General features: G+C 33.1%; 2 protein-coding genes across 2 annotated transcripts; one reads left to right on the top strand and one right to left on the bottom strand.

The window, feature by feature from the left end:
* Positions 1 to 4,550: 4,550 nt before the first annotated feature.
* Positions 4,551 to 18,585, bottom strand: LOC132738607 (uncharacterized). The gene is made up of 8 exons (XM_060726151.1): positions 18,432 to 18,585; positions 17,735 to 17,970; positions 17,079 to 17,151; positions 7,511 to 7,807; positions 7,135 to 7,317; positions 6,916 to 7,038; positions 6,191 to 6,308; positions 4,551 to 5,571 (listed from the first exon to the last, which is right to left on the bottom strand). Exons 2-8 carry the CDS (start codon positions 17,954 to 17,956, stop codon positions 5,319 to 5,321), a joined length of 1,269 nt encoding a protein of 422 aa, XP_060582134.1. The 5' UTR covers positions 17,957 to 17,970; positions 18,432 to 18,585; the 3' UTR covers positions 4,551 to 5,318.
* A 1,433-nt stretch (positions 18,586 to 20,018) lies between these two features.
* LOC132738602 (uncharacterized) lies at positions 20,019 to 26,097 on the top strand. Its single transcript, XM_060726142.1, has 7 exons — positions 20,019 to 20,129; positions 20,272 to 20,319; positions 20,928 to 21,007; positions 21,198 to 21,272; positions 22,198 to 22,311; positions 23,877 to 23,999; positions 25,927 to 26,097. The coding sequence occupies exons 1-7, from the start codon at positions 20,117 to 20,119 to the stop codon at positions 26,080 to 26,082; spliced, it is 609 nt and encodes a 202-aa protein (XP_060582125.1). The 5' UTR covers positions 20,019 to 20,116; the 3' UTR covers positions 26,083 to 26,097.
* Positions 26,098 to 26,794: the final 697 nt, after the last annotated feature.

Raw genomic sequence — 26,794 nt, forward strand, 5'->3', positions numbered from 1 at the left:
AACATTCAATACAACACAATTAAAGTTTGTTTTCCGTCGGCAAAACTTTTCTCAACACACTTTACATGTATATATTGATTATCTAAGAGATATGCTGTTTCTTATTCTAATTAAATAATTTGTGATACTTTAAAAAAAAATATGACTGACTGTTTTTAGTATCCGTTATTCATCTAAAACCACATATCATTTCTTATAATTGTGATAAAATACCAAATGTGTTGCGCATTTAAGTTTCAATTTCTCGCATGGTTTGGAACTTTTTCTTTGTTCTTATTAACCCGTTATATCCAGTACACTTTAAGTTAATATTTTAGGATTTGAAAAATGTATTGATATGTTACACTACAGTTTTTTATTGATTCATAAAGGAAATACTTATTAATAATCTATATATAAAAGTTGAGTTTTTGTTGTCTTTTTTAAACCTTGTATACATCAGTTAAGTTTTTTAACAGAGGTTGGAGTGGGGGTATCACACGTTCCTTGATTATGTTGCAAAAACGCGTAAAAATATAGTTGATAAAATTGATAAAATAATTATAATGTACCATAAGTCACGAGTTCTTACGAGGTACAACATTGGCTTGGGCGGCATCTCGTGTTGTTTCTGCGAAAAAATCTTTCTCAGCCTTCCGTCCTCGACAGGATTTTAAAGCAGAAACATCCCTCGATGTCGCCCTAGGCATAAAATAACAATGTGAAATATTATGAATAAATAATCATGTAGAGTTGTGATTCGAGGAAGAAACGTTATGCACAGGGTAATACATGCTCGACCAACTTAAATGATATCCCGTGCGTATAAGTTATTTGTTTATTATTCCAACCTTGAATAATATTTAAATCTATTAGAAATACACAATGTTTAACATTAAAGAAGGAGTATTAACCTGCTCAGAAAAAACAATGTGTAAAACTCAAATTTTCAATTTTATTGAATCCGCTCGCTTTTTAAATGGACATATCACGATATGACTTCAAAGGAATTATATGTATTAACCTCTGAATATACGTGTTACAACAATACATTAACTTTGTAAATATTGTATGTATAAAACAACATTGTACATCATTTTTTCATCTAAGAACAGTATGATTGATATAGATGGCATGATTGTAAAAGCGCATGATCCTTTTGGAAACACGAGGGAGAAGGTGTTTAAAGCTTTCTTCTATTTTTTAGCTCAAAAGACCCCTAAAAGGGGCCAATCGAGTTGAAATTAGCAAACTTGAGAACAGGCTAGCAAAGAATGCTAAAGACAAAGTTTGGTGATTATCAATCAATGAGTTCAGAAGAGGAAGACGATTGATCTTGTTTTGTTGTTGTTTTTTCAGCTCAAGAGGCCTCTAAAAGGTCCAATCAAATTAATATGTGCAAATTTGTTGAAATACTACGTAAGAATGCTACAAGTTAAAGACTACCTACGAATGCTACAGACAAAGTTTGGTGATCATCCATTCATTTGTTCAGTAAAAGGAGACGATTAAAGTTTTTTTCGATTTTTAGCTTTAGCGGCCCAAAAAAGTTAAAGGGGTCCAGTCAAATTAATATTAGCAAATTTGATAAATGACGATGTAAGAATGCGACAGACAAAATGGTGATCATCCATCATTTTATTAGTAGAAGATGTTTTAAGTTGCTTTTTTCTATTTTTAGCTCTGTTGAGCCCTTAAAGGGGCCAAATGAAATGACATGAGCAACGTTAAGTGTACCTTTCACAAGGATGCTACCGACCAAATTGAGGTAAATCCGCCCAGCAGTTTCAGAGCAGGAGATGATTGTTGAAGCTTGACGAGGAACGACAGAGCATCCTTCTTTAATACTAATAGCTCACCCTAAACCTTCGGTCCTGGTGAGCTATCAAAAACAGCAATCAAAATTGTAACAGGATATGAGTATTGTTTAACATTTAACACAATATAAAAGCCATTTTTACCAAACGTATGAAATAATTAAAAATCTATTAAAAATATTTTTTATCTTAAGTTGTGTAAGCTCTTACATGGACCATGACTTCATGACTCCATCGACCAATGAAGACCACGAACAAGCTCAAAGAAATCGAGACTGCCTGCAGCATTATCAATTTTCGATATTGGTCTACCAGAGTAGAACAACTGACATTCCTTAAGCGAGCTTGAGAGCTGCTTCACATTATTTAGAACTGAATTAATATTTCAATTATAGTTTCATCCATGTTAATTTGTATGTCTATAAATGAAATGGCTAAGGTAAAACAGCTCTTTTTTGTGTAAGAATAATAAGACATTATTCATAAAATTCTTTGAGACAGTTCATGGTAAATGTTGAATTCTGCTTAAGCCGGTGCTAGGGGGCGTGGACGGTAGTTTGCACTTGACAGTACCGTCCATGAACAGGCTCAATCAAACCGAGCCTGCAACATTTTCAATTTTGCCGTGTTGGGCTTTCTTTGGGGATTCTTATTTCACTCTATTTTATCGCCAAATCAGCGTTGTTTGTGCCGTGTGGAGGCTGTAAAAAGTCGCCCCGTACATTCAATCAGGGATGTTATATTTCCGATCCTTAAATATCATTCAGCACGACATTATTGTTGTGCTTGTGGTATTTTAGTTCTATCTATTCGGCATCTTTCTTGTTGGGTGGTTCCAGTATTCCTCACTAGAATACTGTTGAATCACCCTTAGGATACGAGGCCTACTTTTGAAATATGTCTTTTGACGTTATATCTGTAATATGCAGGCTTCATAACCTCAGATCCCCTTTCGAAATTCCATTTTATTCAGTTCCGCCCATTGTTTTCTCGTTTAGGGCACACGCATTTTTTTTACTTGGGGACCATATGCCGCTATTCATGGAATGGCACTAACGTGTCACATTGAAGGTTCCATGATATATGAACACATCTGCGGATGTTTCAAAATTCTAAATTTTACCAGTTCATGTTAAATGTTGAATTCTGCTTAAGCCGGTGCTAGGGGGCGTGGACGGTAGTTTGCACTTGACTGTACCGTCCATGAACAGGCTCAATCAAACCGAGCCTGCAACATTTTCAATTTTGTCGCGTTGGGCTTTCTTTATGAATTCTTATTTCACTCTATTTTACAAATATTATATGTTATTATCTTGATTACGTTCCTTAACTTACTACAATTAAGGCTCTGGTGTAAAATAAGTAATTTAAGTCAAGCATAACAAATGCTCTCTGTATCTCTATTTTACAGTAAGTAATAATAAGCAAAACAGTGTGAATTATGACTGCACCTGTGTTGTACAATTAGTTATTATAAGCCAAACATTGTGAGTTATGGTTGTACCTTTGTTGTGCAGAAAGTAATTACAAGCAAAACACAGTGGATAATGTTGGACGTGCTCATTTGATAGCTGTACATTAATTATTTATAAGTCAAGGAAAAGGGAATGAAGGTCAGTCATGTACAGCTTTATGCTGTCGAATAAGTAATTATAAGCAAAATATAGTGTACAGCAAGCAATTTTCAAAGTAAAGCGACAAAGACTAACATAAACAAAAAAAAGAAACCAAAACAAAAAAACCAAAAAAAACCCCAACAAAAAAAAAACAAACACCCTAAAAAAAAAAAAAAACAAAAAAAAATACGAAATTTATCTATTCCAATTTAACAACAAACTTTCATTTTTTGCAACAAAGGCTCTTGTGAAACATCTACATCTAGCGTAATGTTTGGAAAGGGTTGGTGAAAGTGTACATTATTATGTTGTACATTGATTTGTGTAGAAATTTGTTCACATATTTGACACCTAATTGCCTGTCAGAACTCAGTGGAGTTCAATTAATATTAATAAACTTTTAATATGTTGTGACGTTTATTTAACCAAATTCAAACATATTGCTTGTGGAAATTCTAATCCATCTCCTCGTCCTATTATCACAATAGGATCACTCAGGTCTTACTTTATCTTGAACACAACACATTGTCCTCTGTTACACAAATAAAATGATCAACGTGGCGTAATAAAAATACTGTGCGGTTTTTCTAATTTACTTTCGGACAAGGCTTACATATTACCAATCTTATCAAGGGACATAACTTTATTAGTTTTCAAGTCGGAAACGTAGATCATACTCCATATTTCTTAGGTCTCACTTCGTCTTTCTCAGAGTTATCGTAATCAAGCGCATCGTAGGATGATTTGTTCGGGCATATTAAACCTCTTTACTGTTAGTATATAGTCGTCTGACTTTGCATTAATTGAAGAATTGGAGTTTTTATTCGCACCTGCCACTGTTAATAAATTTAAAGTCATTTAAAAGATCTCAGTTGCCCCTCCATGCACTATTTCATACACATGCGGGTACCTGAGTAATCTCATTGACATTCAGAAAACTTGCCGAATAGTTTCCTGATATGAAGGTGCCAAAGTCCTGGAAAAACTGTATACCCATAGCTGTGAGGTGCAAGTAGGCAATACCCCCAAAGTCAGTGATCTTATCCACTTAGCAGCATGAGGAGCCCAGCAACACAACATACATCAGACATATATGGTGAAGAGGAGATTACAAGATAACAATGAAAACAAGACAAAATAAATGTAGAATGCAGGTTTACTTTGGATCGGCCTTTTCATAATTGATAGATAACGAACATATTTTACGCCCCAGTTGCACCAGATTAGGCAGCTTACAGTCAGCAATTTTTGAGATCAACAATCAACGTTTTGTGAGAAAAAAAAACAACAAATTACATGTATAAGAACAATGTTACAGATTTTTTTTAGGGATGTGTTTTATGTGCAATTGTACCGGGGTCAAGTGTTAAAGTAAAATGTTTAAATTATGATTTCAGTACAGTATAAGGGCCTTGACAACTGAAGCACGATTATTTTCAAACATATATTTTTTACTAAATAGAAGATAAATATTCATTATTCTATTCGTTCGGAAATGTTTGTTTAATTTGTGACATTTTGTATTCATGGATTTCAAATTTTAAAATCATTTAAATTTAAAATTCGTGTTATGAACAATAAAAAAGTAGTTAACAATCAACTGAATTTATTGAAATATTAGCACTTAACCGAATCCATTATCACTTGTCAAATTTTTGGACTCTTAATCCTTAAAATATTTTTATCTAATCCAGAGTTGACACTTTTGATAATTTTGATACCTTCACGGTAAACATGACCTTGCTGAACTTTAAGATATTACCCATTAGCAACATAAAGCTGGTATAATATTTTGTCGGTATATTTTATCTGTAGAATAAGGAAAAGCTAATAAGTATTTTAAGGATGTGTTTTAGAAAATAGAAACAGCAAGAGACAATGCACCAAGGAAGGAATCATTAGAAGGCTATCCAATTAAAGAAGGTCCACCAGAAGACTGATAGTAACAAAAGTGTAAAGCGTGATTTCCACTTGAACCGTCATCGTATGGATGAGCACCTCCGCTCCCAGACTCGTTGCCACTGTCCTCGTCGTCCCAGCGGACATAAACCTCGTGTGCGCTCATACCGTGAACAGACTGGCATGCGTGACCAAAACGTAATAAAACAAACGGTACTGCTGTCGGAAGAACTATCTGTGTATTCGTATGTGCGTCACTTCTGCAGAAAGAATATACAAATTGTTGTCAATATCATTATACAAAAAAACTTAATACCCCTGTCTTCAAAGAAGAATACTTAAAGTAACTGTAGAAAGATTACAATGTTTAACTATCATGTATATACTATCACTATCTCCTTTTTAAATAGTAATTTTCTATTATTTAAATCTTATTAGGATAGTGAGTGAAGACGGGATGTATAAAAAGATAAAATAAATATTCCAATTTTAAAAATGGTCAATAATTTGATATATTGAAATACTCAGCTCTGTCGTTAAACAACACGTCCTATGTTCTTCTGCTAAGGCTTTGGTAGTTTTGCTGAGTTACAGAGCTGGATGTATATAATGTATAGTTTATTCATTAAATGGAAAAAAAAGAAAAACGGAAACCTTAAGAACGACAAAAACAACAAAAGTGAAAATGTTGCATGCTCGGTTGGATTGAACCAGTTCATGGATGGTCCTGGACAGTATAAGTTCCCATCAACGCCCTCCTAGCACCGGCTTAATTCAACATCTAATTATAAAACTTCCTTGGTTATGTAAACCTTTTTTTATAACAATGCTTAATTATCTAAAATTCTTATAAATATCAGGTAGTAATTCACAACACACCTGCAACAGTAATATATTTTCGTGTTTCGACCGAATTCTCCATCAGGGAGTGTACCGCCATGACTATTTTCATTGTTATGATCTTCATCATCCCAATATATAAAACCACTACTGAAACCTGAAACGGTGTTCACATTCAACATTCAAAATAAAACGAAAATGTAAAAGTTTTTTTTTTATTCTTAAGAAGACTTAGCACAGACAAAACAGGCAGTGTTATAAATGCTAGAAATATTTGTTTGACTATTTGATTAATTGGGATTTAGGTCGCAACGACACAGTGTATGTCATATGGCGACTTTCCAGCTTTTATGATGGGGAAGACTTCAGTTGCGCTTCCGCACGCATAACTAAAAATATTAATTGGATCCATATGCTGTTGAAATTGGCGAAACACGGTTATTTTTTTTTAATCATATCTTCCTTCAAGTGACGTTTTGATTGTTTTTGAATAGAGAAAATAATTTGTTTGTACACCTTATGAAACGGCAAAGATAGGGGACGCAAGCGAAAAAGTTATATGTAATTTTTTTTCAGAAATACATGACCCCTTGTCTGGCTACATGTATATATTTAAATAGTGTTCTTTCCTCTACTTTTCAATAAATTAAAAAACAAAAACAACAGAAAAAAAAACAATAACAAATGGTGAACTGTATAAATGTTATTGCATAAAAAAGTTATTTCAACTTTTGTAAAGCCTTAAGAAATTGAACAAGATATACCTGCAGGACAACTTTTATGTTTAAGTATGCAGTATGTTCCCTTCGGCCAATGTCTGTCGTATTTGCTAGAAGACCAAGCATCTTTTATACAGAATTCTGTCACCACGTTTTTATCAAATGCACCTATTAAAAACATCCAATGATTCTACATTATTAACTTTTTGATACATTTTAAAGGTAACTTACATTGACAATTATTATAGTATATTCATTGATTACCTTTGAGGTAATGATTAATATTGGCAGAATAACGGTTACTAGGTGATGAATCTTCAGTGTCCTGTTTTCTCCAGCCTTTAAGCCAGTAGGTACCACCCCCTGGACATCCTCTAGAGGTCTGCATAAGACCGTATGTTCCTATAGGCCAAGTGATTGGCGCTGGTTTTGTAGTGGTAGGTTTTGCTATAAAAATGAATGAATTAAACTCAAATTCTTGTCTCATGAGGAATAAAAACCAATAGTACATAAATCAATATTCTAATGAAAATCAATTGCTGACAATAAAACTAAATCATAGTCAAATATCTGAAAAGTGTAAAATTGGATGACAATACCACATTACATCTTATTATATACCATAACCTGCTAACAATACCTGTCGTTGTTGTTGTTGTGGGGGTTGTTGTCGTGGTCGTGGTTGTTGAAGTAGTCGTACTTGTTGGCGCTGTCGTGGTGGTAGTAGATATCATTGTCGTTGTTGTCGTTGCTGGTGATGATGTTGTAGGAGATGTTGTTGTTGACGCAATGCCTGTAGGCGTTGTGGTATTAGGCATTACACTTGTTGTTAAAGGGGTTAGTACAGACATATTTGTATGCGTAGCCGACGTTATTATCGGACGAGTGATAGTTGTTGACGCTGATGTGCTTGTTGCTTCTGCAGATGTTGTCGGGACTGAAATTCCAGACATCATAGATTCATGTATGAGCATAAACTACTGTTATTCAGCTTATTACCTCTGATAGCAAAATACTAAGATAGGCCAGGAAATTGATTATTAGCTAAATCAAGATTCGTTGGTATTGGTACATAAAATTCAATGTAAAATAACTCAAATCATCTTAGAAGCTAAATTGATAAATAAATTAATTTTGGGATAAGTAATTCATTTCGACATGCATTTTTATCATGAACACTATTAAATAAACGTTATACCAATCAAACATGTGTTATGCTTTCCACTAGAAGATGCGTATGATTTATCGATATTCCTTACATTCAAGCAACAGTTCAACAGTACCGGTATTATGTTTCATATGCTGTTACACTTACAGAGAGTGTAATCCGGGACTTTTCAATAAAAAAACCCTCATCTTATGGGAACATAATTTTGTTTTCAAAATAAGATCATAGGCATGATGCTATCGACTTTGTACTACGTACAGCGACAGATGCTTGTGTGTTTCCGAAGAAAACGTTGATGAAGTGGTAACAACGTACAGACTGTGACATATGCATATTACTATGGAATACCGTGAGGGCCATCGTAGTTATACTTTATAATCTAGAGGGCAACAATAAGACAGTGCGATAGAACAAGGACGACAATACAACAGTGCGATGCCGACAGTGCAACAATGCGATAGTGTGATGCCGATAATGCGATGCCAACAGTGCAATAATGCAATGGCGACAATACGATAGTGCGATGGTACTAGAAATTTACATCCAGTCATAATTTTATCTATATAATTATCTAAAATATACGGAAGAGCATTAGTGCCAGATGTATGTTTTTTATTAAATTACTAACTCGAAATTTCGACTTACTTACTCGAAATTTCGAGTTACTTATCTCGAAATTTCGACTTACTAACTCGAAATTTCGACTTAGTAACTCGAAATTTCGACTTAGTAACTCGAAATGTCGACTTAGTAACTCGAAATTTCGAGTTACTTATCTCGAAATTTCGAGTTACTAACTCGAAATTTCGACTTACTAACTCGAAATTTCGACTTAGTAACTCGAAATTTCGACTTACTAACTCGAAATTTCGAGTTACTTATCTCGAAATTTCGACTTAGTAACTCGAAATTTCGACTTATTAACATTACAAGAATGGCCAAAGTTATTAGTTAAATGGTATAAGATATAGTAGGCAGTGCCTTTGAACGATGGAGATGGAGAAACGGGTGCCTGGACAAAAACTATTGAAATTTAACTTAAACTTAGTAATGGCATATACACACCCGACCTAAAAAAACAAGGCTTCCTTTAATTTGTACGTTCAGGCGTTCTTCAGCCCATCCGTTCGAACATATCTTTTCGCTAATCATATTCTTCTCATCCCTATAAAAAACCGATCCTATACTTCACGTGTGGGACATCTGAGGAAAGTATCGCGGCGTGGCCAAAATAGGGCGTGCTGAGGCCTTTGTCAAAATTGTTGGACTGACTATATTTCTTGTAAAATCGGATGCTTTTATATTATTCCCAACATATATATAACAACAAGTATCACTTTTATCAACTTTTATCAACACAATATCAAAGTATTAGTAAATAATGAATAATGTTACAAAAACATTATTAGTATAAAGAAACGTGACAGACTAACTGGCGTATACACGCCAATTAAAACTTATTTAACACATGATATTGCATATTGATATTGATGAATCTTCACTGTCCTGTTTTCTCCAGCCTTTAAGCCAGTAGGTACCACCCCCTGGACATCCTCTAGGGGTCTGCATAAGACCGTATGTTCCTATAGGCCAAGTGATTGGCGCTGGTTTTGTAGTGGTAGGTTTTGCTATAAAAATGAATGAATTAAACTCAAATTGTTGTCTCATGAGGAATAAAAACAAATAGTACATAAATCAATATTCTAATGAAAATGAATTGCTGACAATAAAACTAAATCATAGTCAAATATCTGAAAAGTGTAAAATTGGATGACAATACCACATCACATCTTTTTATATACCATAACCTGCTAACAATACCTGTCGTTGTTGTTGTTGTGGGTGTTGTTGTCGTGGTCGTGGTTGTTGAAGTGGTCGTACTTGTTGGCGCTGTCGTGGTGGTAGTAGATGTCATTGTCGTTGTTGTCGTTGCTGATGATGATGTTGTAGGATATGTGGTTGTTGACGCAATGCCTGTAGGCGTTGTGGTATTAGGCATTACACTTGTGGTTGCAGACATATTTGTATGCGTAGCCGACGTTATTATCGGACGAGTGATAGTTGTTGACGCTGATGTGTTTGTTGCTTCTGCAGATGTTGTCGGGACTGAAATTCCAGACATCATAGATTCATGTATGAGCATAAACTACTGTTTTTCAACTTATTACCTCTGATAGCAAAATACTAAGATAGGCCAGGAAATTGATTATTAGCTAAATCAAGATTCGTTGGTATTGGTACATAAAATTCAATGTAAAATAACTCAAATCATCTTAGAAGCTAAATTGATAAATAAATTAATTTTGGGATAAGTAATTCATTTCGACATGCATTTTTATCACGAACACTATTAAATAAAAGTTATACCAATCAAACATGTGTTATGCTTTCCACTAGAAGATGCGTATGATTTATCGATATTCCTTACATTCAAGCAACAGTTCAACAGTACCGGTATTATGTTTCATATGCTGTTACACTTACAGAGAGTGTAATCCGGGACTTTTCAATAAAAAACCCTCATCTTATGGGAACATAATTTTGTTTACAAAATAAGATCATAGGCATGATGCTATCGACTTTGTACTACGTACAGCGACAGATGCTTGTGTGTTTCCGAAGAAAACGTTGATGAAGTGGTAACAACGTACAGACTGTGACATATGCATATTACTATGGAATACCGTGAGGGCCATCGTAGTTATACTTTATAATCTAGAGGGCAACAATAAGACAGTGCGATAGAACAAGGACGACAATACAACAGTGCGATGGCGACAATGCGATGCCGACAGTGCAATAATGCGATAGTGTGATGCCGATAATGCGATGCCAACAGTGCGATAATGCAATGGCGACAATACGATAGTGCGATGGTACTAGAAATTTACATCCAGTCATAATTTTATCTATATAATTATCTAAAATATACGGAAGAGCATTAGTGCCAGGTGTATGTTTTTTATTAACTCGAAATTTCGAGTTACTAACTCGAAATTTCGAGTTACTAACTCGAAATTTCGACTTACTTACTCGAAATTTCGAGTTACTTATCTCGAAATTTCGACTTACTAACTCGAAATTTCGACTTAGTAACTCGAAATTTCGACTTAGTAACTCGAAATTTCGACTTACTTACTCGAAATTTCGAGTTACTTATCTCGAAATTTCGACTTACTAACTCGAAATTTCGACTTAGTAACTCGAAATTTCGACTTAGTAACTCGAAATTTCGACTTACTTACTCGAAATTTCGAGTTACTTATCTCGAAATTTCGACTTACTAACTCGAAATTTCGACTTAGAAACTCGAAATTTCGACTTTTAAGATTAACATTACAAGAATGGCCAAAGTTATTAGTTAAATGGTATAAGATATAGTAGGCAGTGCCTTTGAACGATGGAGATGGAGAAACGATTGCCTGGACAAAAACTATTGAAATTTAACTTAAACTTAGTAATGGCATATACACACCCGACCTAAAAAAAAAGGCTTCCTTTGATTTGTACGTTCAGGCGTTCTTCAGCCCATCCGTTCGAACATATCTTTTCGCTAATCATATTCTTCTCATCCCTATAAAAAACCGATCCTATACTTCACGTGTGGGACATCTGAGGAAAGTATCGCGGCGTGGCCAAAATAGGGCGTGCTGAGGCCTTTGTCAAAATTGTTGGACTGACTATATTTCTTGTAAAATCGGATGCTTTTATATTATTCCCAACATATATATAACAACAAGTATCACTTTTATCAACTTTTATCAACACAATATCAAAGTATTAGTAAATAATGAATAATGTTACAAAAACATTATTAGTATAAAGAAACGTGACAGACTAACTGGCGTATACACGCCAATTAAAACTTATTTAACACATGATATTGCACAGTTTACAATAGGGTGGGTTTAAGACTTGTTGTTTCTCCACATGATGGTTGTATGTGTGCTTAAGGAAAGAAACACCCGGTTAACACAGAAATGTGGAAAGTGTGATTTTACAACCCCCCCCCTCCACAAAAAGCGAAGGATATGTTCAGTATGTGTGGACAATTTGACCCTATAAAATTGTTCTGTTAAATAAATGTTAAAGGTGCTCTGTCAATGTGCAACAGCTACACACGAAAGAAAGTATCTTGAATTCAATCCTTGCTTTCACCGGCAACCAATGAAAGTCGTGCAATGTAAGTCGAAAGTTAATAACTCGAAATTTCGAGTTAATAAGTCGAAATTTCGAGTTAGTAAGTCGAAATTTCGAGTAAGTAACTCGAAATTTCCAGATAAGTAACTCGAAATTTCGAGTTAGTAAGTCGAAATTTCGAATAAGTAACTCGAAATTTCGAGTTAGTAAGTCGAAATTTCGAGATAAGTAACTCGAAATTTCGAGTTAGTAAGTCGAAATTTCGAGTTAGTAACTCGAAATTTCGAGTTAATAAAAAACATACACCTGGCACTAATGCTCTTCCGTAAAAATAAGAGGTCAGCAATTTTCAGTAGTTTAACTGGTCAGCAGTTTTTCGCATGACGAACATGAATCAATATTGAAGAGCACATCTATCTTGCTATATATCCATTAAATCGAATATCCAACTACCAATACCTACCAATTTTACGCTCCGTGTTCTATACACCTTTAATTTTATTTTTATCAATATATACGATGGGGCATTTTTTGGTACTTGGTAAACCAAACGCCCGAACTATTTCTAAAAGACAGTAAATAAATATGATGAGATAAACAAACATTGCTATACTAGATTCTGTGTCCTCATGTTTATATATATACAATGTAGTTCTCAAAACAGCTTAAAACTTGCGATGTAAAAGGAAGAAATATTTTTTGTTACAAGTATCAAACAAATTACAACGCATTTAAAGTTTAAAAGTAGCGTTGACTTATAGAATTGTCAATACATGCACGCGGATGAATATGATTTTAATCAATTAAAATGCTATTTTTAGCGATGTCAGGATATACAGGAAAATACATACAGATATACAGTACGATTGAAATTGCAAAGATCAGAAAATATCACAGAGCTTGCAGCCCTTTGATTATTACTAGGGGACAATACGCCGCCTTTCATGGAATGGCACTTCTGTGTCACATTGAAGGTTCCATGATTCCCGCCGTTTGAACACATCTGCGGATGTTTCTAAATTCAAAGTTTCACCATTCCATGTTAAAATGTTGAATTCTGCTAAAGACGGTACAAGGGGGCGTAGACGGTAGTTTGCACTTGACATTACCGTCCATAAACAGGGTCAATCAAACCGAGCATGCAATATTTTCAAGTTTGACGAGTTTGGTCTTTAGGGATGACACTTTCCGTGCCTTCATAACGCGCCGATTAATACGTGCAAATTCATTTTTCTTTACACAATTGAAGACAATTATAGATTGATCGAAAAAAATCTGGAAACAAAGTGATCCACAGGAAGCATTAATCACAACAAAATTACATGAAAATTGCAGACTCGGTTTGATTGAGTCTATACATGAGGGATAATAAATAAGTGCAACATCCCTCACGCCACCTAGATATTATAGCACAGAAAACAATAAAATACGATAATTAAAATCGGAAAATTTTACATTATATACTTTTAACAGGTTAATTACAAACTGTGAAACGGTTGCCCTTTTGATAAACTATACTCACAACTTTTCACAGTTAATTGGCGACAGTCGATGTCACGCGTTATACAAACATATGAACACCGGTACAAGTAAAGGTCAAGGGTTTAATTTACGATCTTGATTGAAATTTGAATGTACAAAAAATACAACATTTCTTCTGTTTTTCGAATGTTCTTATTCGTTTTTAAATGTTCGAATATTCTGTAGTGTTTCGAATATTCAAATATATTTCCCGGCCTCTTATCAATCGTTGCTTACATTTTCAATATGCATAACGAATTAACGAAATTACATGACGGGGGAACCACCGCAAACATACTTCCTTTCCTTGTTGGTCTTGTTTATCATATTTTACAGTAAAAGTTTATACAAATTATCGACGGGAAATATGTGTTTTGATTTAATGCAAATGATGAGTACTCTTTAAGGGACGGTAACTTTTCCATTTTCGCTTCAACTAGAACATTTCCTTCTTGAAATTGAGGTTACTATCCTAAAAGAATGATAATTTCGCGCAGGATTGATTCCGTATGATTTGATGATGGGCCACTTAATTCTTACACTCCTGCCAATCCTGGTAAATATAGTACCATCAGAATAAAATTGAAAATTAAAACATTCCACAGACCACTTGATAAATGATACTAAAATATTTTACAAAGACTGACTATATTTTCCTTTGGATAGCAAATTAATACACTCATTACTCATTATACCAAGAATTTGCGCATTTTTGGGACTAGCAGTTGTTAAGGGCCGATTTGGTTAGGGGCAAAACGTCCTGTTTGCTCGAGATGATCTTGTTGCGTTAACGGAATATTTTACAAATAACAAGGTTATAAGGGTGCCCTCCATAACATTTGTACCAATGCATCTCCCATCATTTCCTTGTCTTTCCTTAGCAGTCCTTTATCACGCAGACTGCATGATACTAGAAGAAACCGGAAACAAAAAATGTAATTGCACATATTTATACAAAATTATGGTGTTTAAAAGTTATATATAGTTAACAAGTAAAGTCTGTTATTTATGTTATTATAAGCATATTGTAATATGCCGCTTTTCATGGAATGGTACTAACGTGTCACATTAAAGGTTCCATGATAACCACCATATGAACACATATGCGGATGTTTCAACATTCTAAATTTACCAGTTTATGTTAAAATGTTATATACTGCTTAAGCCGGTGCTAGGGGACGTTGACGGTAATTTGCACTTACCAGTAAAAGTAAAGTAATTGCATTTTATAGTCTAAGTTTCATGCTTACGCACGTTCACCGACTTTACAGCTACTAGTATTGCCCCTGGTCATCGGGCTACTGATATCTATCTATCAATATCCCTAGGGAGTCTTTTAACTCCGCTTAGTGCAGCCGACACTTTGGCGCAACGGAATTATACCACCATCGCAGGTACCCATTTACACCTAGGTGAAGTGAAGCAATCGCAGGTAAATTTCTTGCTCAAGGAAATTAGCAGTGCCCCTGGTGGGGTTCGAACTCAGGACCTCTCGATCCCTAAGCGCGCGTCCTACCTCTGGACTACCAGTACCGTCCATGAACAGGCTCAAATTTTCAAATTTGCAGTGTTGGGCTTTCTCTAGGGATTCTTATTTTTCACTGTTATATAACTACCACTCAAGCTTTATTATTATTATTTAGCATAAATGATTATATTTGATCCTTGATCTCATAATTATTGTCATTTTAAAATGTCATATACAATCTATACTAATCAATAGGACCCGGGGTTGAAAAGATATTCTTTGCGTAAACTTTAAAATTTTAAACATTATATTCCTTAATATGTCATTTTCCATGTATAAATTTATAAAAAAAAAATCAAAGAAAAAATGGTTTTTTTTAATGATAATATTTTGCCATGGCAAACTTTTATGCAATTGCCATGGCAAATTTTTGCCATGGACATGCCATGGCAAATTTTTGCCATGGAATTGCCATGGCAAATTTGCCATGGTAGAAATTTGCCATGGCATTTCTATGGCAAAAATTTGCCATGGCAAAATGAAAAAAAATAGAGATTACAATAAAAACATAACAATACGACCAATCACATGTCATAGGATAAGTTTTAGAAAGTTTTGTGATGTTTTAAAAAAATAATTGCCATGGCAAATTTGCCATGGCAAAAGTAGGAAAAACCTTGCCATGGCAATTCTAATTTGCCATGGCAAATTATTTGCCATGGCAAAATGCCGAAATGCCATGGCAAAACACACTTTGCCATGGCAAATGCAAACTTTAAATGCATTTTTACAAAAAAGTATTAAAGATAGAAAAACAAAACATATTAACTTTTAAACCTTTTAGTAAATATGACAATTTAAGATAGTTTTCATTTTTTTAAAGCGCGTAAAAATAGGGGTTGAATTTGCCAAAAACTGGCGCGGCAAAAAGAAACCGGCAGCTATTTAAAATGAAAAAGAATGATTTTAAACGCAAGCTAAAAGGTGAAGTACAAGTCCTTTTTATGAAAGCCTCATTGGAAAATTGTCGCATTGATATATCGCCTACTAAGAGACAATAAAGATGAAAGTACCTTTCGGTATTACTTAAATGAAATAATGTTGCAAAGCCACAAACAATTATTTTAAACTCTCGATTGTATTTTTGGAAGGTAAGTACGTTTTCTTTCTGTACTAGAATTTAATTTCTGCTAGACGTATGAAAGGAGTATGCGCGAGACATGTAGAATAGATGACGCATACAGGGCATCAGTATTATATACACAAATGTGACAAGGATTTTTCATCAAATTTTATGAAATTACAAAAGGTTGCAAATAATTGACAATAAGAGGCATTTAGAATAAAAAAGTAATATATGAAAGACGAGATAATCGCATGAAAGCAGCAATTTCTGAAGACAGGCCGCATTACCGTCCATCGATAAAGCTCCTAGGAGATCATCAAACAGAAAAAGAGGATGCATGGACTGGCAATTCAGTGAAAAGCTTTTTTTTCTGTTTTTTATATAAAAGAAGGTTATGAAATTTTTAAATTCTGTTTTTATACGAGATATTTGTAAAGGTAATTGGTATAACTTTTAAAGTCAAATTACAATGTTCTGGAATGTGTTGACATTTGAGGTGAAATAAGATACTGGAAAGAGAGTTTAGATGTAATAATTGAATATCAGATGACATTAGGTATGTAAACATAACTGAGAATGGATGTTGTAATTCAGGTAAGATGCATTTGAGTTTGGTGAGTGTGATAGGGAAAGCCGATTTGAAGAAATGTTAACTTTTTGGGGGTTAAACAAAACACTTATTTGAGCTCTGATTAGTGAATGATAATGAATATGATACCAGGTAATGTGAGTAAATCTGTGAGTGCGTAGGTAAGGAAATTGAGAAAAACATGTGTTAAACTTACGGAGATCTGCATCCGGAGGCGACCCTGGGCAAGTTTGCTGCTGGATCTGATCAGATTTTGCAATATAACGTTTCTGAAGAATAAAAATAGTAGTATTCAAAGTCTAGCCAACCAGTGCGATTATAACATCATTATATTCTTTTTATTTAATTGATTCTGTCTGATTTATTTTTATTTTTTAAAGAAAAAGATAAACAAGTAATATATTGTCAGTTAAGTACTGTTACGAGTTCACTTGTATTTATTTTAAGACAAAATCCGTGTGTGCTAGCGCGCGTGTGTGTGTGTGTGTGTGCGTGTGTGCGTGTTGCTCGACCCGATCATGTCGATAGAATTGCTGTTTTTAATAATTTTATTTTAAGTTATTCAGAAGTAATTGAAATATCTAAATTTTCTAAGGAAAGAGCTGTAAAAATTTTATTAACCCAAACTATGATGAAACCCCTAATTCGCATGTACGGTCAGATTGAAAATCTCCGCTAAATGCTCTGAACTACAGTTGAAATTATCCTCCGCTATTTTGAAGACCTATTCTTTTTCTACAAAAAATAATAGGCATGCGGTATTGACCTACGGAAGCTTTTCTTTTCACTATGTTGACCATGGTATTTTAATGGTTTACAATAAGCTTTTTTGTAAAAAAGAGTTAAACATACTTCATGTTCTGACGCTATTATATAAAAACCGACACTTTCTCCGATCTCAGGTTTACAATCAAACTCGTACAAATATCCTACAGCTTGACTGGTCTTATCCGGGGACTGATACACACGGCTCTCAACAGCATAATTACATATGCAGTCGTAGTCAGTCGCGACACGTGTTACCATAGAAACAAGAAGAAACGATGCAACTATGCAATTTCTTTCCATTTTCATGCAATTAAAACAACCTGAAACAGAGATTAAGTCATGAGAAAATCACAAAAAAGGATAAAGAAAAATTCGAGTACATGAAGTTACAAAAATTAAACATATATGAGAACTCAAATAATGTCATAACATATGTTTTCTGTGTTCAGTTTAAAATATTCTGGTTAGTTAGGAATATGATAGTCTAGAGGAGTTTCTATGTTACTTTAAATCCCCCATTGTATTTTGCACAGACAGCAGTTCCAATGGTACAATTAAGTATATGTACAGTTTTGTTTATACGCGGTATATTCTTTATAAATACTAAATTAATTATTTTTATCATTATAATTATTTTGATTATTTTGTTATTATATCTGTTCTTAATATTACATGTAGTGATACATTTTAAACACATTTGATTAAATTACGATGCAATAATTGACGAACAAAAATACTTTACAATAACTTTCGGCACGGTAAATATATAAATCTGGCATACCTTTTTGGTATTTATTGTTTCACATATAAACTTATCCTGTTTGTCACCCAGAAGATCTTTTTAAAAATAAGTTGACTGTTTTGATATGTGAATATATACGGGCATATATTTTTATCAGTTTAACCTTAAAAAGAAGGAAGTTCGCGCAAAAAAGTAAACGTTGATAATGAATCACCCGGCAGTGAAAGTATGTATGAAAAATTAAGAGATAAAAACGATAGTACAGAGTTGAGTTAAAGTAAATATACCATTTATATACGTAACAAAGGAATGTGTTTGTCAAAAAGTAAGACCTATAAAAAGGTTAGTCTAAACTACAAAACTATGTTGGTGAAATACTGACAGTACGATAGTGAAAACATAAAAGTATTTCGATTTTTTTAAACCGTTGTTTCGTTTTTTCGACTTTCCACCATCGTACTATTTCATATGCACATGTGAATCATTACCTAATATAACCTCGTTCTATTAAAACTATTAGTACTAATATAGTCCTATGTCAATAACAACTTTTATATTCGTGTGAGAGATTCAAATAACTTCCCGGGCCTCGTGTTTATTAATATGATTTATGTGTACCTTTTCTATAAATAACTTATGGAAGAACCGATCATGTATCGCAAAATTAAATGGATTACTACGCCGATCTATCTTTTTACAGTGAACAGATCAAATGAAAATAGCATTACATTGACAATTATTTTTTAACTCAAAACAAAGATTTTGTTTTCAAAATTGATTTTGTAGACATGAACATAACATACACAATGGTAGAAATGAGAAACTTATTTCTACATATTGGCTTGTATTCTAGTTTATGACATATCATTGATCACGGACGAATAAGTTATATGAACGAACTAACTTACTTTTAATGACTTAATGTCTTAATTTATTGTTGTAAATATATAACACGAAGAATGAACCCTGAAAATGTCATTTTGTAGAGCGTAGCGACTTTGACAGTACCGAACTGTGAACTTTTGCCGTCTGATAAGGTGTTAAATGTGCTTTTCCCACGCCTATCCCCCTGTTCAAACTATTGTTTACCGTTTAAGCACCACATTCACAATAGATTAGTTAACGTGTTTCGCTTATTATTTTGTCATCATTAGTATGCTATTAATACATAACGTTGTTTATATCCACGGATCAATAAGGAAATCAAAATATTCTTAATATTCTTTATTCAGAATAAGATAACTTTTAAGAATAAACATGAAAAACATGATGCAATGTATGAACTGCACATCACTTGAGCTTTGTCACGTGCTTATTAAATATTTATCGATAATGCACTGTGAGCAGGTACTTTTCTATGCGAAAGTGTGCTCCATAAGATCGCAGAGATGTGATCTATCAGAGGTGCTGATAGTAGAAAGCGCCTGGCATTCTTTGGATGATTCCAAGGAAAATCAAAAAAACTTGTGAGAATCCGGTCCGTTATTCAATAAATTTTTGAATATAAAAATTATGCGCCCTCCAAGATCGCTCTGTTAATTTATCGTCTGTATAAATTAAACGTACCAGTTTAGTGAGAAGACTTTTAGTACAAACCTTATCATACCGGAATAAAGGTTATCGAAAATGAACGACCTATACAGAAATTTAGTCTAACTGAACATATAACTTTATAAAATTGCACAACACTTTGACAGATAGGACACGAACATTGATCAACAAACATGACAGGAAAGGGTAAGTGTTAATCAGAAATACATATATTTAACATAAATTGATTAATTTAATTCGTAATTTATCTATACAAATGAAACTATAACTTAAAATATATGCCAATTGTCATTCTTATCTGAACTAGAAATTTTTATTTCATTTCCAGCCCTTGCCTTTCTTCTTGGTGTCTTAACTTCAATTCAGCCGGATTGCAGTGAGTGACAAAATATTTCATTGCTTTATTACTTTATTTTCTTTCGAGGGATCTCCCTTTCCACCGACTTTTATAGTTACAACATCAGTACGGCAAGTGCTATGTGGCGGCTGTAAATCGTTGCAGCGTATTTCTTTTCAGTTGTTTTCCTAATGGTCCTGGATAATTGAATTCAAAATTGATAAGAAATGGACTTAAAACTGGAAGCCCCCTCATTTCCAAAGTTCACTCAGTCGTGCTCATGTATGAGTATCTCGCATCAACATTTAGTAAGAACTGTGTTCGAAATTAAAGAAGATTAGTAAGTTGTAAGTTATAGCAATTCAAAACTACTTAAGGAAGGTTTCGGTATAAAAAAGAAAAAACAAAAATACCAAGTTGTCCGAAATGGTTGAAAAAAGGCCACATTCTCTTTTTTATTTGAGGGTAAAGTGTAACTCTATCACAGACTAATTTACAAATACTATGCTATTATTAGTACATTAAATTTAATATAAACATGGCATGGACAAAAACTATTTAATGACGCCATCGTTGATTTATTCAATAAACATTTGATACATGTAATAGTAATCATAAGCTGAAACATAGATATACTTCCAATTTAGATGCACTGGAATGTTTCAACTGCAAGTCTATTGGAGATGTTCATGATTGTAATATCACATCTGTCTGTAGCTCTGGGGAGGTGAGTAACCTTTATAGTACAATGCTATAGTTTTGTTTGGATGTTGATAGAAAATTAAGTAAACAAATCATATGGAATAAATTTTAAAAAAAACCTATAAATTTAAATTTGTTTTAAGATTTACCATATAAAACTTCATGTTATCAAAAATAAAAATATTTGTCTAAAAATCATTGTTACTTTTTTATAGTCCTGTTCAACAGTATCAGCTCAACCGACAGCCAAAGGAACTGCAAGGTTCAATATGGGTTGTATACAAAATCAGGTATCCGAGATGTCTATTTTCAATACTTTACAACGTAATACCATGTTAATGTAATCCCGTATGACGTCTGGTCAATGAGAACCGAAATATATTTTTTACTTGATATTAGAGCTCCGGTGGGTACTCCAAAGCCACAATAGTGCGTGAGAGTTGTTTTTGTCTTTATCTGTGACGGATTCTATGTTTTATTATCATAAAATGTCGTTTCTCGTGTATTTTCACTTACATCAAACGTTCAGTATCAATTACTACTTGTGCTCTCTAACCTGTACATTCATCAGCTAAAAAAAACGGTCAGGTTGCAGCATAGATATATCCATTTTATTTCAAATTGACCATTTATAAGCAACCGCTTCTTTAATTTTGATCATCAAGAGTGTATAGAAAGTGTGCTCATAAGCCTTAAGTTGAAAATGTTTCAAGGCGATTTCTCAGCAACCACTTACTGGAATTCATCGAAACCTCACTTTTCAACATAAGGAGAGTTATGCTAATATTCTTCAAGATTATGAACATTTCATGAGCTGTTTCCTTATGCATTGGCAATTCTTACTCCAGAACACAATTATTTAAGGGATTTGTCCAAAGTGTTGAGACAAATATAAAGTAATCGATTTAAAGAAGGAAATTATTAACCGAAATGCATATTGCTGTTCAATAGGGATGCATAACAGCATATTTGCCAATTTGTTAATCTGCCTGTCTTTCTGACAACAACTGAGCTATTTCTCAATAAACGTTTGATGTAATTTTAAAGTAAATCACCCATAATAATTTCACGGAAGAAATTAATGTAAGAAAAAATTAATATCCATAATACCGAACAAGTGAGTTCTGCCTTCCAATTAAAAAAAAAATGGACCATCCGCTGCATTCATGCCTCACTTTGAGAATTTGTCTTTAAAATATATTTCTGTTTCTTAAGCTTTGTGGAAGCACAAATACTGCTGGTATAGCCGTAGGTAAAAGGCAAAAAAACATTGTGACGAATGCTGCTCTTCAGACCATTGCAACAGTGCTCTCTGTTCCCATCTACAACGTGAGTATTTATTACTATAATTAATGATCCTTTTCCGGTCAACTTAGAAAGAGGATTATTGCAATATAGTTGTTCGTCTGTTGTGGCTTCCGTCAAGATTTATAAATGTATAGGTGCGGCGTGAGGGATGTTGCACTTTTTCATTATTCCTCATGCGCAGACTCAATCAAACCGAATCCTCAACTGTCGTGTAATTTTGTTGCGATTTATGCGTCTGTGGGGTAACACTTAATTCAGATTTCTATATTTCACAACAGCAGCACTGAAAGTGAATGTCAAAAATTAATTAGGCATGACGTATTTCAAATTTGATATAATTCCAACATAATGGTATTATGGTATGAAATAGAGAAAAAACAGAATTCCTAAACAAAAACCCAATTCGGCAAAATATAATATATTGCAAGCTCGGTTTTATTGAGTATATTCATGGACTGTAGTGGTAATTGAGAGATACCGTCCACTCCCACTACACAGACTTTAGCAGAATTCGACATTTACATAAACTTGTAAAATTTCGAATTTTGAAACATCCGCAGATGTGTTCCATTTTCAATTTTAAAGTAATTCGTTTAAGGAAAAATATAACCGATATGTCAAGTTTAACAGAACTTAGAATAAATATGTATTAAGATAAGGACATGGTTCACATTGTTAATGGGCTTTGAAGAAAACGTTTTTTTTTCTGTGAGATCTTAATCTTAATTACATATTTCTCAAAAGTAGCACTTCTAAATTGAACTCAGTTAATTAAAAATCATCTTGTTTTATTGCCAAAATGATTTTTTCATTGTGATTCTAAGTAACGTACTTGGAACGTTTGACGAAATGTCTATGTCATAACATAATCCAATGTCATTTTTTATCTAATTAAGACGTAATTTGCTAATAAAGGGCTACTTTCACTAAGAAATTGAAAAAGATTTTGTCATGATGAGAACTTTAATTTGTGTAATCCCTTATCCTTGTGTTAATTATACTAAAATGTTTCAATCAAGATATTTGTATCATATGACGTGGAATATCATTTCAACAATTTTACTGTTTTCCTGTAAATAAGAGTTAGAACTAAAATTATATATTATATTAGCAGAAATAGGTAGACAGTGCCTAGAACCGGATAAAAATATTCAAATATAATAATTGCATGTTAAATATATTCATGATTTTACATGCAATTATCAATAAATCAAGATTATGAAAAGATATCCCTCTGACTTAATGAACGTCGGATGTCTATTTTCACACCCGTTCGTGTCTGAAATAATGCATAGGGTTGCACCTGAGGTCTCCATTCGTCAAGAAAACTTGGATGACGAAGAAATACCTCTTCTGTGTTGGTGCGATGTAAAACCGAAAGAAACAGAAATCAAGATTGACTTCCCTTACTATTTAAAAAAACACTAATGATCCGTATAGGCGAAACATGTCTTGATTTTAATAAATGATTATATAATTAATAATTGACTGTTAAGCCATTTATTTGCTCATATTGTTGGTTTAAATATAAATATATAGATTTTGAGGTGGTATTACTCATTATCGTACTTTGAACTATTTTTCAGCGTCTGCATGTGTTGATGACGAGACCGAAGACTGTGCAAAGCTTCATTCCCTTTTTCAAATATGTAAAGATATACAACATGCAAAGCTTGTTTGTCCTAGATTTTGCGGCCTTTGTAATGTTGGTGAGTTTCAAAACACGTATTGAGATTTTTTATCGAAATTAGAATCTTTCGTATATCTTACATTTTAATCTTATATAGTTTTTGTTATATCACAAAACCAAACTGGCTTCAGAAAATATTTATTCAACATTCTTCACATTAAACTCAATTGTTGCAACTTTACACCATTCAAACAAAATGTTTGCTTTAGTATTGATTTTGTCAAGCTTTCTATTACATATATTGGGTGTGAATGTAGGGAAACGTGTAAAATCATATACAAATGGTTGTTTTTTTTCCGGGTATTTGAGAACATGTATGAAAACATTAAACCTTTCGCACCAAACAACAATTATTTTTCTTATTTTAGGGGAACAAATATCTCAGGTTCTTGTTTCGTTATTTGTAAACGACTTAGAAATACATCTAGAATTAAGAGGTCATGATGGTATTAATTCAATGATATAAAGGATAAACTTAATAATTTTTAAATAATTTTACCCTAAGCAGATAACAGTGTTTTGACCCCGTTCAACTACAAGAATTTTAAAATGTTTTTGTGCATTACTGGAACATTTGGAAATTGAAAATTAATATCAGTGAAACATATTGAATTTCAATATTTAAAAGTTATTGCTTCTTTTTGCTAATAATGATTCAAATTTTCTTTAAAAGTAGAAAACCAACCAATCGAAATATTAAAGATAAGTCATACAAATATCACAGAATATTTTTCTCAAATTATTTAAGTTTTCAAACAGTCAAAAACATCTGGCACAAGAACAAAAAAGAGATGCATCTCTTTCATAAACGAATGCTGATCTGTTATATTCTGATATGTTTGGTAATTCCATATATTAGCAGTATGTCGCTTCCATGATTAAACTTGTTCTGATCGTAGGCAATGTTTATGCATGGATTTAAGTAATTTATACTTTATTTATTACTTTCTAAAGAGGCAATGTTCAAAAGCGCAAAATTCTGTTTGCTAGAATAGAATTAATGCCATATTTTAGATATATTTAGTGACAAACGATATGATAATATAGTGTATTTTTGTAAGAAATAAGTATATGTATTTATTGCAAAATGGGTATAAGACTAAATTTCATCATACGATATCACGCTTGTTTTTACAGGAATTCTAACAATTACGTATTACTTTTTTATTTCACTAATAACAAAATGTAACCAATTTCCTTCCTTTTTAAGCGTTTGTGTTATTTTTCCAATCAAAATTCATTATTTCACACAGTCTTATCAATTTAATCTCATTTGAACTTTTCGAATTCAGATTATCCATATACATCTGCTTTTGTACTCCATGTGGCATCTTTACCAATTTTCGAGTCCACACAATCAAATTCAGAAACAACATGTTTTCAGACTTACCCTCATTTTCATTTATAGAAATGTACATATCAAATCCATTTTGTACTCTTAGTGAAGTTTTTTGTCAAATGTCCAAAAGTAGTTGGTGTGAAATAACAAAAAATTCATTATAGTCGTATTCTATTGATTGCAATACTGATTCTCCTGGACAAGTTCACAACTGTTATTGGTCCTAGATTATAATAATTCTTGGCAAGTGCCAACATAATTGTACTTAATAATAATCTTTTAAACGTATATACAATTATGCACAGGTAATATAACATCGGCGTAAAAGTACCTTAAGTTTGAATTAAAAAAAAGAGATTCTTTTCATTTGATCTCATTGCTTTGTTATCTGATTTAAAGAATCTTACATCCGTTGTCAACATGTATTTTGATACGACAGGCGTGAATTGCCAGTTCAAATGAGAAACATACTTGACTTTTGATACGATTGTTATTCGTTCAATTATGGCTGTTATGATTCGAGACACAGATATGTCTTTTAAAATGAATTAAAGATAAAAATATGTCTTCAGTAATATCAGTAACTTTATATTATATGCCATTGTAGTCGACGGCAATTGGGCAAATTGGTCAAATTGGTCTGTGTGTGATGTCACGTGTGGAAATGGAACACAAATTAGAACTAGAACCTGCACACATCCTGCACCTGAGCATGGAGGGACAAATTGTACTGGTCCATATTTACAAAATCAACAATGCGTAAGAGAAGTTTGTCCAGGTACATATAAAACTACCCTTGATATAAATGTTTAAGAATAGGCCGAACATCACATTTATCACATTATTTTTTCGTTTGTTTATATATTATATTTCCGTTTATATTTTGATCAATAACCTCTAAAGGAAAACTTTGACATTTCTGCGTTTGTAACACGTAAAAATTCATCACAATTCATTATTTGGTTCAATCTATCAATTTCATTTCATTTTTATTTCCCGAGTACCCGAGTACAAAAAATCCATTTCCAATGCAACTTGTTCTTTTCTGAGTCCAAATGTTTCCGGCTGAAAAAAGTGTACTCGAATTACCTCTTGGTGAAAATAAGTTATATGATAATATGAATCTAGAAATCGTTGTCATTTGATACATTCTTTTTCAGAAAATTATCCATAAAATATGTCATTTAGCTCGCTACTAGCTTGCTAAGTAATATTTTCCTTGTTACTTGTTTCATGGATGACAAAACTCATACCAGACACCTTGTACACTTTACGAACAGTCCATGAAAATGGCATAAAAGTAAATGTCCACAAGATAATTTACAAACTTTCAGTAAAAATTATGAAGTAACTGCAAATAAAAAGCACATATGTTTTGAGTAAAACCTGCATATCTGTTTATATGAACTTTGAATATTTAATTTCACAAATTAAGAAACTTTTAATATTGAAACTGTTGGACTACTTGTACAGGC

Source organism: Ruditapes philippinarum, unplaced genomic scaffold (genome assembly GCF_026571515.1).
Source record: "Ruditapes philippinarum isolate M1 unplaced genomic scaffold, ASM2657151v2 ctg188_1_1_1_1, whole genome shotgun sequence".
NCBI classification, from domain to species: Eukaryota; Metazoa; Mollusca; class Bivalvia; order Venerida; family Veneridae; genus Ruditapes; species Ruditapes philippinarum.

Coding starts and splice junctions, on each gene's coding strand:
- LOC132738602 (XM_060726142.1), top strand. Junction 21,273..22,197: donor TGGGTTGTATACAAAATCAG/GTATCCGAGATG, acceptor CTGTTTCTTAAG/CTTTGTGGAAGCACAAATAC. Junction 22,312..23,876: donor TCTCTGTTCCCATCTACAAC/GTGAGTATTTAT, acceptor ACTATTTTTCAG/CGTCTGCATGTGTTGATGAC.
- LOC132738607 (XM_060726151.1), bottom strand. CDS start 17,956: ATGAAAATGGAAAGAAATTGCATAGTTGCATCGTTTCTTCTTGTTTCT. Junction 7,039..7,134: donor TATTAATCATTACCTCAAAG/GTAATCAATGAA, acceptor TGTTTTTAATAG/GTGCATTTGATAAAAACGTG. Junction 5,572..6,190: donor AAAATATATTACTGTTGCAG/GTGTGTTGTGAA, acceptor TTCTTTCTGCAG/AAGTGACGCACATACGAATA.